This window comes from Rhynchophorus ferrugineus, unplaced genomic scaffold (genome assembly GCF_030347505.1).
Source record: "Rhynchophorus ferrugineus isolate W39M unplaced genomic scaffold, kcgeb_rfMv2 rfM11, whole genome shotgun sequence".
Lineage (NCBI taxonomy): Eukaryota > Metazoa > Arthropoda > Insecta > Coleoptera > Curculionidae > Rhynchophorus > Rhynchophorus ferrugineus.
The window spans coordinates 6,287,092-6,301,585 of NW_027472590.1; the positions used below are offsets into that span (position 1 = coordinate 6,287,092).

Consider the following 14,494-nt stretch of genomic DNA (forward strand, 5'->3'; position numbering starts at 1 on the left):
ACAACAGCGAGTTCAAAATGCTCGTAGGAACATTTTCTAATATATTTCGTTTATCCAAACAAATATGTTGTCTAGGCTTGATAATTATTTGATGTATAGTACTATAAAGTATAGAAAAAGTATTAAAACAATCATCAAAAAAATGTTCTCTTAAGCAATGTTGAGTTAGAATTGTCCCAAGGAACATTTTCTAATAAATTTCGTTTATTCAGTTATTCAAAAAAATGTATAATCAAGAACTTTTACAATTGTATCATGATGTAGAGAACGTATACTTAACAAAAAGTATTTAAATAAATATTCTATAAAGTAAGATGATGAGTTGAAAATGCTCGTAGGGACATTTTCTAATATATTCCGTTTATTCAAACAAATATGTTGTCTAGGCTTGATAATGATTTGATGTATAGTACTATAAAGTATAGAAAAAGTATTAAAACAATCATCAAAAAAATGTTCTCATCTTAAGCAATGTTGAGTTAGAATTGTCCCAAGGAACATTTTCTAATAAATTTCGTTTATTCAAACAGTTATTCAAAACAGTTTATAATCAAGAACTTTTACAATTGTATCATGATGTAGAGAAAATATACTTAAAAAAGTATTTAAGTAAATATTCTATAAAGTAAGATGATGAGTTGAAAATGCTCGTGGGAACATTTTCTAATAAATCTCGTTTATTCAGATAAATATTTAAAAAAATTAATAATTAAAAACCTTTTGTACGGTTGTACCTTGAAGTATAGGTAAAGTGTTTAAACAAGAATCAGAAAAGTGTTCTCCTGTAAATGTTCCTGCAATGTCAAGTTCAGACTACTCGTAGGAACTTTTTCTAATATATTTCGTTTATTCAAACAAATATGTTGTCTAGGCTTGATAATGATTTGATGTATAGTACTATAAAGTATAGAAAAAGTATTAAAACAATCATCAAAAAAATGTTCTCAATGTAAGCAATGTTGAGTTAGAATTGTCCCAAGGAACATTTTCTAATAAATTTCGTTTATTCAAACAGTTTTTCAAAACAGTTTATAATCAAGAACTTTTACAATTGTATCATGATGTAGAGAAAATATACTTAAAAAAAATATTTATATAAATATTGTATAAAGTAAGATGATGAGTTGAAAATGCTCGTAGGAACATTTTCTAATATATTTCGTTTATTCAAACAAATATGTTGTCTAGGCTTGATAATGATTTGATGTATAGTACTATAAAGTATAGAAAAAGTATTAAAACAATCATCAAAAAAATGTTCTCTTCTTAAGCAATGTTGAGTTAGAATTGTCCCAAGGAACATTTTCTAATAAATTTCGTTTATTCAAACAGTTATTCAGAACAGTTTATAATCAAGAACTTTTACAATTGTATCATGATGTAGAGAAAATATACTTAAAAAAAAGTATTTAAGTAAATATTCTATAAAGTAAGATGATGAGTTGAAAATGCTCGTAGGAACATTTTCTAATAAATCTCGTTTATTCAGACAAGTATTTTAAAAAATTAATAATTAAAAACCTTTTGTACGTGTTCTCCTGTAAATGTTCCTGCAATGTCAAGTTCAGAAAACTCGTAGGAACATTTTCTAATATACTTCCTTTATTCAAACAAATATGCTGCCTAAGGTTTTATAATGATTTCAGTAGCAAACCGAACTTTTGAAGGGTAGTGTATTTGATGTTAATTGAAACGGAAAATGAAAATTAGTAATTACAAGCAACAGAATGTAGCGCAAACCAAACTACGTACCTACGAAATATAGAGATAGGAAAGTGGTCATAGCTTACATTCTAACTTACACAGAACTGGATCCATGGACAGGGGCAAGTTGGCCGCCTGGTCTTTGGGGGTGTCCGCATAGCTCGGGGACTGAGCCACCGCGGCATAAGCCGAGTTCCATCTGTTCACCGCGAACTGTTGATGCATTGATACCGTCACCACCGAAGGGTTCGGCAACTGCGGATACGTATTGGCCGATATATGCACTATCGGACTGTTGGAGAGGAACTTCATCGTCATGCAGACGTCATCGGGAATGCTCGAGAACATCATGGGTGACTGAAAACAACCAAAACGTTAAAATGAATCATCATCATAGAGACACCAGGTCGTACCAAGTGCATTGCCGAGCTCCTGGGAGGATGGGGCTCCATCAGAAGCTGTGACGGTGTCTGTCCATAGTTCCTGATCTGATTCTCAACAGCTTCCTTCATGACCTTGTCCTGTATGGACTCCAAGTCGACGCTTCCCTCGTACGTTAAATAATAGAAACAGTTGGTGGCCCGGACAGCCTCAGGTCCCTTCTGCTTGTACCCGAATATCAAGTCGATCCATTGATGTAATTGACACGACACGAACTCCGACTCCAACGCCATTCGATTGATTCTCACGAATTCCTCGGGCGTATTGGCCCACGGTGGTAGTTCCACGTCGTTTATCAGCTTACCATCCTCGTTGGTACCGAGCCGGTACCGGCTGGAATTGACGAACATCTCGGGGAGGAAATAGAACTCCGGTATGAGTTCCTTAACGTCAGAGGTGTCCCGTTGGCAGTTCTTCCAAGAGAGGGCTATCGAGGAGAATATCCTGTTGGGGTAGTCGAACTTGCCGCCTTGCAAAGCCAGGAACATAGTGGTGAATGGTTCCTGTGAAAGAAAAAACATCAAAAAAATAAACTATTAAAAATATCAAAGCCTGAAATCTTACCAAACGTATCAACCAATTATAGACGTACGCAGAGGTAGAGTAGTGGGTACCGTAATGGAAAGGAGGAATGCTCTCGTGCTCCCATGTGGAGTATCTGTCCTCGAAATAAGCTCTACGACTTGGATTCAGGGCGCCAATAGGTTTAGACAGGTCCCTGTAGTTGCTGGGCTGGCTCAAATCTAAATCCTTGGATTCAAAATTGGTCAGAACCCAGGGGAACACGGGATACTGGTTAAGGTCGTTGTATGTTCGTCCTATGAAAGAAGGTTCAAGTCAATATTGAATGAAACAAACATGTTGTTTATAAAAAAAATCACGTGTCTTAAAACTTGGAATGATTTAAATCAACTCTGAGAATCATTCGAGGGTTCCTGTTGAAGAAAATGTTTCTCATTATCTTCGTTTTCAGTTTTCCCAAGATACATCCACAAAACTAACATATTTTTGGAGTAATTTCATCTTAAAAGGGACTAGAATAAACACTAAAACAATCTGCTAAATACTACATACATTTTATGAATACAAACCTTGTTAATTTATAAAATATATTTTGAATTTATGTGAAAGCTTGTCTTAAAATATAGACAGCTCTAGGATAGTCAATACGCAACTAAACAACCGTACTAAACAATCATGAAAAAAATGTTTACTTGTAAAAGTGTTCGTTGAAATGCTCTTAGGAATATTTTCTAATAAATTTCATTTATTAAAACCAACATCTTAAAAAAATTAATAATTAAAAACCTTTGCAGTTAAAACAATAATCAAAATAGGTGTTCCTTATAAAGTAATGTTGAGTTTGAGATTATCTGAGGAACATTTTCTAATATATTTCGTTTAATGAAACATATTTTTATAAAATGAACCAACATTTTGTTTAGTAAATCAATTTTTTTTATATAATGATTTAAAATCTTTATTGGTACTATAAAGTACAGGAAAAGTTCTAACTAAAACAATCGTGAAAAAAGGATCCAAAACTGTAAAACAATGTAGAGTTGGAAATGCTCGAAGGAACATTTTCTAATAAAATTCGTTTATTTTTTTAATAATGATCTAAATCTTAACCTTTAAAACACATAAATTACACACTATAGAAAAAGTGCTAAAAGAATAATGAAAATGTAGAGTTCGAATTGCTCGAAGGAACATTTTCTAACAAATTTCATTCTTTGAAACAAATATGTTAATTTAGTAAAAAACTAACTATGTCTAGAAAAGTCTAGAACATATTTACACATTTACAGAACCACAGAGTACAAGAAATCAATCACCAAAATAAAATCTCTTCAATTGTAGAACAATGTTCTATTCGATGGGCTCGTAGGACCATTATTTAGGCCGTTCAGGTTATTGAAACACAAAAGCTAACGCGACTCAATCGGGCGGTAAATAATTAAGATCTAAAAGCATCGGATGTTAACCAACTTAAGTTATAATTAATTGGATAATTAGTTTGAGTTATGTCTTGCCGTGGCCCGCCATTATAAATACGGCATGTTTCGGTTTCGCTTTAGATAAATGACATAAAAAAAGCTCAAGGCACACACGCCTACTATCCAAGTCCAAACGAAAAGAGATATAGATATATTCGTTATGTTATATCATGATTTATTTATATAATAAATTATATCGGTTGTTAATAATTAGTAAGTTCAATTTGTAATAATTGTAATAAAGATTTTGACCGATACTTGATTACTCATCCTAGTTGTTGAGCTTTAGGAACAACTAAGTTACTTTGGAATCGTCCTTTCGAAGATAAGACTATTCGGTTAAATTCATTTGTTTGATTGCTATTCATTTCGGTTGAACAAAATATTGGTCATCATTTCCCTCTTCACAACCATCGCTAAAATGTCTGTATACTCTGATATGTGATTCCATAAAAATTTTACCGCGCTTGAAACTAAAATATATCATAATAACATGTTTTCTAATCATTCCATGGTCATGATGCCTTTACCATACATTAGGGAAGATGAACTCTTACAATTAAGCTAATGCGTAGCACCCTTAGAATGTGCCATTTTAGTAGCAACGTCTATAAACCTGGTAAGAAAATATTTTTCTGGCCTGTCGTTCGTTATAGTAGGCTTCCGAAAAAAAAAACGAATATCCCCCTGCTCTGACGTCGGGACGCCTTCCAACGGTAGAACCCGCTCAAGGACGCCGGATGGGGACGTCAGTACGAATTAGGCGCCATCTAAGTCACGGGCGCACCGTTCCAGGATTAGTTAACCCTCCGGCGACCGAGCCAAAAGGGAAAAACGGGGGATCCGGGGAAAGCCTGGGGATTATTTTCGGATTTTATAAAATAAGAATAACTGTCGTCGGCTGCAAGATATCGACCATGATTTTCACCGGGTGTTCTGAATCAAACTGCAGAAAAAAAACACATTTCGAATGAAAAATCGAAATTCATCTAATCGGAAAAAACTTTAAAGAACATGTAAACTTTTTATTTTAGATAAAATCTTAATTGTACCTTAGTTTTCTAGAATTTAATGTTGTTGTATCGTAAATTAACACATTCTTTTTAGATAGTTTTGTCAAAGATTTCCTAAACATAGCATGTAGCAATAATTTGAAGCTTATCAATTTCAGAATACTATAATTAATGATCTTTTGGCGAAAGAGTTGTTTTTTTTACTTAATTTCAAGTTATATGAAGTGGTTTAAATTCATAAAATAGGAAAACAACAAAGAAAAATTACGATATTCGAAACTTTTTTATTTCAAAACTAATTGATGATTCAGAAGCATATGTTAAAAGCATGTACAGATATCTTATGCTTAAATCCAGATATACTTCAACAATAACAAAAATAGCATCAATATTATAGCAAATATTACTATAAGAGTTTAGTTCTAAGTTATCTGGTGAATGTACTTTGAATCGTTCAAAACATCAATGTATACAACTATTTATATTTCAGACAAACTGTAAAAGATAATGAAAAAGCTTTAAAATATCTGTTAAGGTTAAAGAATAAATATAGCTCAATCAATGAAGAAAATAAGAAAATTAAGGCATACAAAAAGCTCCACAAATTAACAGGTCAATTGAAAAGTGCCCGGCCTGACACATATATGGCGCTACTAGAATTAAATCCATATGTTTGTTAGTTAGCCCTAACCCTCAAAAGATGTGTGTATGAATTTGATAGCTCTCGGATCATTAGTTTGTGAATTATAGCATTTTGAGTGAAGCAACTTTTGTTGAATTTCGCGTGTTGATAAAATATTGCGTTTTGAAAGCAAAAATACAGTTGAAGCAAAACCTTGGCTTGATGCCGAGTTTTCGGATACTGCCTCAGGAAAATCAACCATCAAGGATTGGTATGCTAAGTTTAGACGTGGTGAAATGAGCACCGAAGACGGCGAACGCATATTGGGTGTATTTTGGGATGCGCTTGGAATAATTTTCATCGGTTACCTTGAAAAAGGAAGGACCATCAACGGCGACCATTACATAGCGTTACCGGACCGTTTGAAGTACGAAATCATCGAAAAACGGCCCCATTTGAAGAAAAAGAAAGTGCTGCTTCACCACGACAATGAACCGTGTCACAAGTCAGTGAAAACGATGGCAAAAATCCATGAAATGGGCTTCTAATTGCTTCCTCATCCACCGTATTCTCCAGATCTGGCCCGAACGACTATTTCCTGTTCTCAGATCTCAAAAGAATGCTCGCTGGGAAGAAATTATCAATGAATGAAGAGGCGATCGCAGAAACTGAGGCCTATTTTGAAGCAAAGGACAAATTGTACTACAAAAATGGTATCGAAAAGTTGGAGAGTCGCTGTAATCAATGTATCACCCTTAAAGGGAATTAGGTTGAATAAAAAAAACTAATTTGGATAAAAAAATGTGTTTTACTATGGTAGGGCGGGGATTTTTCAATTGATAATTATTAGCATTGTTATTTTGTGAAAATAATTGTAATAATGTATGATACCGTCTGAAAATTGTGTAAAAATTTGATTTGGTACAAAAGAGCAGCTGCATTTTCATTTATATAGGTTACAGGCTCTTTTATCAGAACAATTTTCTCAATTAAATCACCGTCGTCAGCCCGTATCCGATTTCCTTTGAGCAATGATGAAGACGTCAAAGTTGGTGAGCGTTTCCAGGGAGCACGGGCCGTTCTTAATTAAAAGCCGCGTGTCGCGACGCATCATCCACCGCCTAAGAAAAAAAAACAACAACCGCGAGTTCTGAGACCAAAGTCGTGCGGAAATACACTGGTCCCGTCCAATTAAGTTGAAATTGAAACGCGCCGAGCGTCGAATTTTCTCGGTAAGGAGGAAACGGATCTGGAACGCTCCGTCGGTGATAAATCCGAAGAGTTCGCGGCCTGTCTGCGTCGAAATTAGCAGCTGTCGTGGTGATGAACGCTTTTTATCATCGTATTTTATTAAGAATAATTAATGGTTGGTCGTTTCATATAATTTTTGTGTTCCAGCATCTGTTATAATTTTAAAAATATTGGATACATGTGATAATATATAAATGTACAGAGGATGGACAAAATAATATGAACACCTGATATACACACAATATATATTTATTGATAAAATGTTGAATCACTATTTTCTTCTAAAATAGCTGCAGCTCATCGTGGAATAGGTTTGTAGAGTGTCTGAATAGAGAATACATCCAAGAGAATGTTGTCCCTTTATTGCACCAATTGCTTAGATAATATTGGAGATGGGAAATTACTATTCACTTTCTGCTCCAATAGGTCCCATAACGGTTTAATTATGTTAAGGTCTGTCAATAATACGACAGGGAAGATGGTGGATGACAGTCAGATGCCCCCCAAACCAAAAAAAAAGCCTGATCCTTTTTGGCTGTGTGAAGGGACGAATTATTATCTTGGAATATGGGCAGTATTTGGTTAGTAGTAGTAAGAACTTCATCATTGAGATGTCGAGATATTAATTCGCATTAAACTGACCAGTGATGTGAATGAGAGAACCAACTGAATATCACATTTTTGCAATAAACAAGTATCCAAGCTATATAAATATTGGTGCCATTTCCTTTGCAGCTTAGCGCTGACTTATGGTAAAAAGGATTTTACACTCAAATAAATGCGAATGTGACCTGAAAGACCAAGACCATTTCGGATTGGCACAACAATGTAAATATAAAGAATAGGAATTGTTATTGGATGAATATCCATGTCAATCAAATACAAAATCACTGTTCAGCTCAGAAACATAAAGACGTACAACTTTAAATCTCACGTTCATGTGCAAACAATTAAAACAACTAAAGATACATGCTTACTGTGCCTTTAGATCACACCTTCGAATTCAACTTCTGGAATGATTTAAAAGGATCTTTCGCATCACATGATTTACAGAATAAAAATTAACATTTCGTTAAGATAAGACAAGAAAGCGAATTTATCCCCTACGATAGTAATCTTATCGTTCAAAAAACAATAAAAAAAATCACTGAAATTTCATTCGCCAAATATATTTCCAGTTGAATGAAAAAATTAATTGAAAAAAAGTTATTAGCAGCTTCGGAAGATAAAAACGATAAAAATCTTGTTTCTACGATCGAACGACAAAATTTATCTAACTGTATATAAATTATATTAATTATTATTGCAATCTACTATTTCATTTCATGTTCTATTATTTTGTTAGATTTGTTACTAATATAGCCCTCTCAAATAATTAGCAGAGTTTCTCAATTTAAAAATAACAAAGAATTAGCAACAAATAGCTGTAAAATTATAAATAATTAATGTTAAAAATGATCCAAACTAACTGTTATTACGTGACACTAAGCTAATAATTCTTTATATTCAGTATAAAAATCAGTGTGATAAAATGTATCATGTACAACAAAATTATGAGAGAGAAAAAATCAATAAATATAATCGACCTAATAATATCACTTAAGGGGTGCCCTATTTCTTAAGTAGATTGAAACAAGTAGCAAACAAATCAAGTAGTTGGAAACATCACGTTAAATTAAGATCAGAACAGATCACATTCAAAATCAAGGAACTGCACTGGTTAGTCGGAAGATACTCCCAACTTGATCTAAGATCAAAGACATTGGTTTATCAGTTGATTATATAGCCTACTTGTACTTACAGAGTGCAAATATGGGATTGTATTAATATATTAGACCAATTACCAACACAACGTTGCCAAAACAAAATTCTACAATTAAATACCAATGCTTATCGCTATGTAACCGACAAAGAATTAGAAGACAACCTGCAAATCAACTGGAACTATACGAAACTATTCAAGAGTTCGCCTTAAATCATGAAAAAATGTATTTGCGTTATGAGCAAGAAATCGAAAGATTGAAGCGAATCAAACCACACGTGCTTATACATAGTTCTTCCAATAAAACAGCCATTGTATGTCACAGATGATGTCGAGTATATTGCAAAATTCCGTTTGTAAAAATGCAAAATTAATTCTAAATTAAGAATGTTTGTTAATTCATATAAAAAAAGAAATGACAATGAATAAATGATGATAACAATGACGTAAAGTAACCATTATTAAATGATGTTAATCTAACAATTTTTTCTATTCAGTTGTCTTCCTTCCACAAATAGAAAGTGATAAAATGTGTTATGTACAACCAAATTATGAAAGAGAAAAAATTAATAACTATAATCGATCTAATAATATCACTTGAGGGGTGCCCTATTCCTTAAGTAGATTGAAACAAGTAGCAAACAAATCAAGTAGTTGGAAACGTCACGTTAAATTCAGATCAGGACAGATCACATTCAAAATCAAGGAATTGCACTGGTTAGTCGGAAGATACTCCCAACATGATCTAAGATCAACGACATTGGTTTATCAGTTGATTATATAGCCTATTTGTACTTACGGAGTGTAAATATGAGGTTGTATTAATATATTAAACCAATTACCAACCCAACGTTACCAAAACACAATTCTACAATTAATTACCAATGCTTATCGCTATGTAAACCGACAAAGAATTAGAAGACAACCTGCAAATCAACTGGATATACGAAACTATTCAAGATTTCGCCTTAAAATATGAAAAAATTTATTTACGTTATGAGCAGGAAATCAAAAGATTGAAGCGAATCAAACCACACGTGCCTATACATAGTTCTTCAAATAAAACAGCCATTGTACTGTACCAGCCATAAAGAATGTTTGTTAATTTATATAAAAAAAGAAATGACAATGAATACATGATGATGACAATGACGTAAAGTAACCATTATTAAATGATGTTAATCTAACAATTCTTTCTATTCAGTTGTCTTCCTTCCATAAATAGAAAGTGATAAAATGTGTCATGTACAACCAAATTACGAGAGAGAAAAAATCAATAAATAAAATCGACCTCATCATAAACCCGGCCGAAATCCCTTTTCGACTACCGGCAATAACACTAAATAATAGTAGAGCCTTCTAAATATAACACGTCGTCGAAAATAATTGTCCATAAATTCGGGTGGCGAGAGCGAAACACATATGGTCGCACGCGCTCGCCGACATACTTGTTATTAACCGCGGTAATCGCTTGATGAGACAGCGGATTAAAGTCTTTGGTCTTAATCTCCATGTTTCGCGTTGGCATCCTCCGGTAACCGTTAACGGCACAATTAATTTCCTGACAATGTCGACGAATGGTTACGTACGTACCTGCTATGGTGTTTAGGAACATCAAATATTCGAAATTGGAGACCTCTCGGCGCTGCCACTTCTGCGTCATGTTCGAATTTCTCATCAGTTGTCTGGGGGACATCATGCTGGCCTTCCTGGTCTGGGGGATGCCGTATTTGATGCCGACACCCACTCGGGGCAGGGCCTTGATCACCTTCTTGACGGTATTTTGATCCGGAAAAGCAAACATGATCGATGCTGAAAAAGTAGCGGGAATTATCGAAGGATTCTACTGATTAAGGACGACTGCTTACTTCGACTAGCCAGGAAAATTTCAATAGCACTATTTTGGAGCAGATATCTTCGGGAGAAGATAGCTCTAACTTCGGAGAAGTACCACTTTCCATGTAAATGGTCGCAGTATTTCAATACCTGAAAAAAAGGATAATATTATTTATATTGCAGCGAAAGCACTTAGTAATTTAGATACATACTAATGCAGACTGATCTAAGACTGCCAACAGTCTAAATACAACACAGTGTCACAAGTGTTAGATAATGAGTGTCGTCTACTTTATGAGATATTGAATGATATATAGCTGAAAATGTCTATATATATATAATGTACAAACAAGCTTTGATATTTTTTGTAACTTTTAAGCACTATTGTGCACGAATTTTGGTTTATTGATTAATATTCTGTAATGACCCTAATAGGTTTGAATCTTTAGGAAAACTTTAGGAAAACAAAAACAAAGAGCCTATAGCACACATATCAAATGAAAACAAATATTCGAAATATAATATATCAATTCATTTACAGGTTAAAAAGCATGGTATAAAAGGATAAAAGTAATGACAAAACTGAAACAGTAAAAGAAATAAATTAAAATGTAAACGATGTCCTAGTTGCCTCTGCTGGAAGGGAATAACTAAGCTGCAACATGTCGGTAGTTAGAATAATGAAAGACGAAGGTAGTTTGAAGAGCTCACTGTGAAATCTACGATGAACTTGTTCACACCTACTCTGAGATATGCTGTTTTCCTTGTTTTTTTTTAATCTTTTGAATTGTTTTCTCATACACTAGAAGAGATTTTAATCGGAATAATGTCTGGTAAATACTGAAGTATTTTCTGTTAGGCCAAATAAAATTGTTTTTTTTAATAATATCTTTATTAGATACGCTTAGTACAATCTTAATTATAAATTAATTTATTACAATATTTTATTTGTACTTGGATTATAATTCACAAGAAAGTCGAGTACGAGAAAATATATCAATATATGTATTCTTCAATTATAAAATTATAATAACTTATAATTATAGTTTACATTAAAGGTATACACTTTATATAAGTTCGTATGGTTCACGTTAGACAAAAACCAGAGCAGATCAAATTCAAAATCAAAAAACTGTGCTGGTGAGTTGGAAGATGTTCCCATCTGGACCTAATCACACAGTAACAGAGGTTGTAAAAAAAGCATTCGAAGAAAAGACTATTAATACTGCTCTGCAATATTACTCGAAAGCTTGTGAGATGCTTTTGACCGGGTATAGCATTTGGGATTAATATACAAAATGAGCAAACTGATACCGCAGAGTTACTATCTCCTGCAGGAATCATATCTCTTCGAAAAAAAAATTAGTCTCGCATGAAGGCGCATTCTTAACACTTAAACCTATTTCGACTGACGTTCCACAGTGTCTTCCCAACAACAAAAGAAACAGTACTTGGAACATTTGCCGATGACACAGTTCTCATGGCAAAAGATGTATATCTGTTTAAGGCTGTAGGAAAACTACAAGTAACGGTCAACAAGATCTACATAAGGACCAGAAACACGAAAAATACAGCTTAGTAGCTCCAAATCTGTACATCTTAATCTTGCGTTGTGGCGAAATGACAAAAACCTAATTATATCACTTGACGGATGCCTTATTCCTCATGTAAAATCAGTCAAGTACCTCGGAATATATCTCGATAGTAGGTTAAACTCAAAACATTATGTCAGAAAAAAGCAGAGCAGAGTACACTCAAAGTCAAGCAACTGTACTGGTTAGTCGGAAGATACTCTTACCATGACCTAAAATCAAAGAGATTAGTTTATCAGTCAATCATAAAGCCAAGTACCTATGGGGAACAAACATGGGATTGTACTAAAGCATTAAACCAAGTAGTAATCCAACGTACCAAAAACAAAGTTCTACGATTAATTACCAATACTTGTGGCTACGTAACCAACGAAGAGCTGCACAATGACCTCGAAATTAAATAGATACACGAATTAATCCAAGATTTCGGCTTAAAATATGAAAAAAATTTTTCTAGACAATAGTAACATGAAAGAAATACAGCTATTGAAAAAGAAGAACCAAACCCATAAAAAAATGTATAAATAATCAAAGAATGATGGAATAAAGTTTGACGGCATTGAATCTGAAGTAGACACTCTTTCCGAACACCAGCTATAGACCAAAGAAGAAGAACGGTGTTTTAAAAGTGACAGCAATATATTTGACGTAAAATATCTCAATCAATTCAATATCTGTCACTAATTTATGTCCCTTATTGAGACATAAACGCGGCAAATATAAATCGGAAAAAATGAGACGCGTCCGCAAATAAAAACATCTCAATCTGTCACCGATTTATGATTGTTCGTCGTTAATATATCTTCGGTTTTTTCCCAACCACTCGTCTACACGTACGCAGGTTCGGTACGCGGGACATAAATTGGACCCTTTGAGGAAAAAGCGCGCATTCTCACCAAATGGCAAACGCTATTCGCTGGGGCCGCCGATCAATAAGTCCAACAATCTCAGTTCGCCAGTCCTTCCTTGTCCCATAAAGCAAATTTATTCCCCGCGTCGTAGACCGTCGCTTTATACAACCGCGGCCGCCATTTTGTCCAATCCGAGATACTAAATAACAAAACGTCTCGACACCTTTACGGTACCCGGAGGTTTATTTTCGCTAGTATCGATAAATTATAAGCAACTACCGCGTTAGATGGCTCCAGACAAGCATGTTTTATACCCTGTTATTATTTTATGAACATCTATAACGAATTTATTCTGTATCATCTAATAACTTTATTGTTATCATAGTTAAAAATCGACGTCTTTTCATAATATCAAAGCTGGACCTTTATAGAACAAGAGTTTAAGAGGAATTTCCAATTTTAAATTATTTTCGGACGAGATGTGAACAATAGACGATAGGAATCCTCGTACATAGGATCGAAATTAAAGCTTTTATAGCAACTTATATTATTTAAGTGACGACCATTAGGGAAATACCAATTGGCCAAGATAATAAGGATACATTACTTAATAAATATCTCCGTATTTGCCGTATGTGCACTATCCTGTATAGAAAACCATAGAAAAGAATAAACTATATTCATAGAGTAAGTTCTCTGTGACTTTATTGTCTTTCTTTTCTAATAGCGGTATATACTTTTCGAAACGATCCATACAGTCGGTCGAGTGAAAACAACAAAAAAATACAGAATATTTAGATTTTGTGGTATATTAATAATTCCATAGGAATAATAATTAAATTACTGTGTTCTTCTTGATAGTTTAACATACATTGGTTTTAAAATATGAAAGAACAAGGGTAGGTGCAGAATGTAAGTTTAAAGTTTTAAAAGTTATAAAATCCAAACAGCATCAATTTTGTTCATAGTGCGAATGTTAGCTGCCAAATTTATAACATATAATTTTGAACGATATCGAGTGGGTATCAACATATGCCAAAATCTAATGATTTATTAATGATTTAATTTTTGTTTTATAAGTAAATTCAAAGAATCAGAGAAGAAATTAGACTGGATTTTGCCAGGATGCAAGAACAGCGGACAGTAATACTATGAAATAATTAAATTTTCTAACAAAAATAGACATGCATCAAATAAATGTAAGTAGTCAATTTATTAATGAGGTTTGTCCATTAAGAAAAATAGCAAAAATTGTAGTTACTGAAAATTATTATACATTTATTTTAAACATGATATATTTTAGCAATGATTTGATGTATATTTTGTAGAATTTGTTAAGAGTGATAGTCGAGAGTGAAGAATAAACTAGACAGGACTTTGCTAGGATGCATTCTGTTGCATTTTGCTGTGATACAAGTAGGA

The 14,494-nt window shown here is 33.6% G+C and overlaps 1 protein-coding gene across 3 annotated transcripts in view; it reads right to left on the minus strand.

Annotated features, from left to right (window-relative positions):
- The window catches only part of LOC143204719 (neurobeachin), a 520,160-nt gene that overhangs the window by 4,193 nt on the left and 501,473 nt on the right, over window positions 1-14,494 (minus strand). For 2 of the 3 annotated variants that reach the window (XM_076417458.1, XM_076417457.1), the window contains 5 exons: window positions 10,662-10,779; window positions 10,387-10,605; window positions 2,710-2,963; window positions 2,118-2,648; window positions 1,803-2,061 (listed from right to left, as the gene is read on the minus strand). In XM_076417458.1, coding sequence (XP_076273573.1) covers window positions 1,803-2,061; window positions 2,118-2,648; window positions 2,710-2,963; window positions 10,387-10,605; window positions 10,662-10,779 — 1,381 coding nt within the window. Of the gene's footprint in view, window positions 1-1,790; window positions 2,062-2,117; window positions 2,649-2,709; window positions 2,964-10,386; window positions 10,606-10,661; window positions 10,780-14,494 lie in introns of all 3 variants that reach the window. The other variant, XM_076417456.1, reaches the window with a different exon arrangement.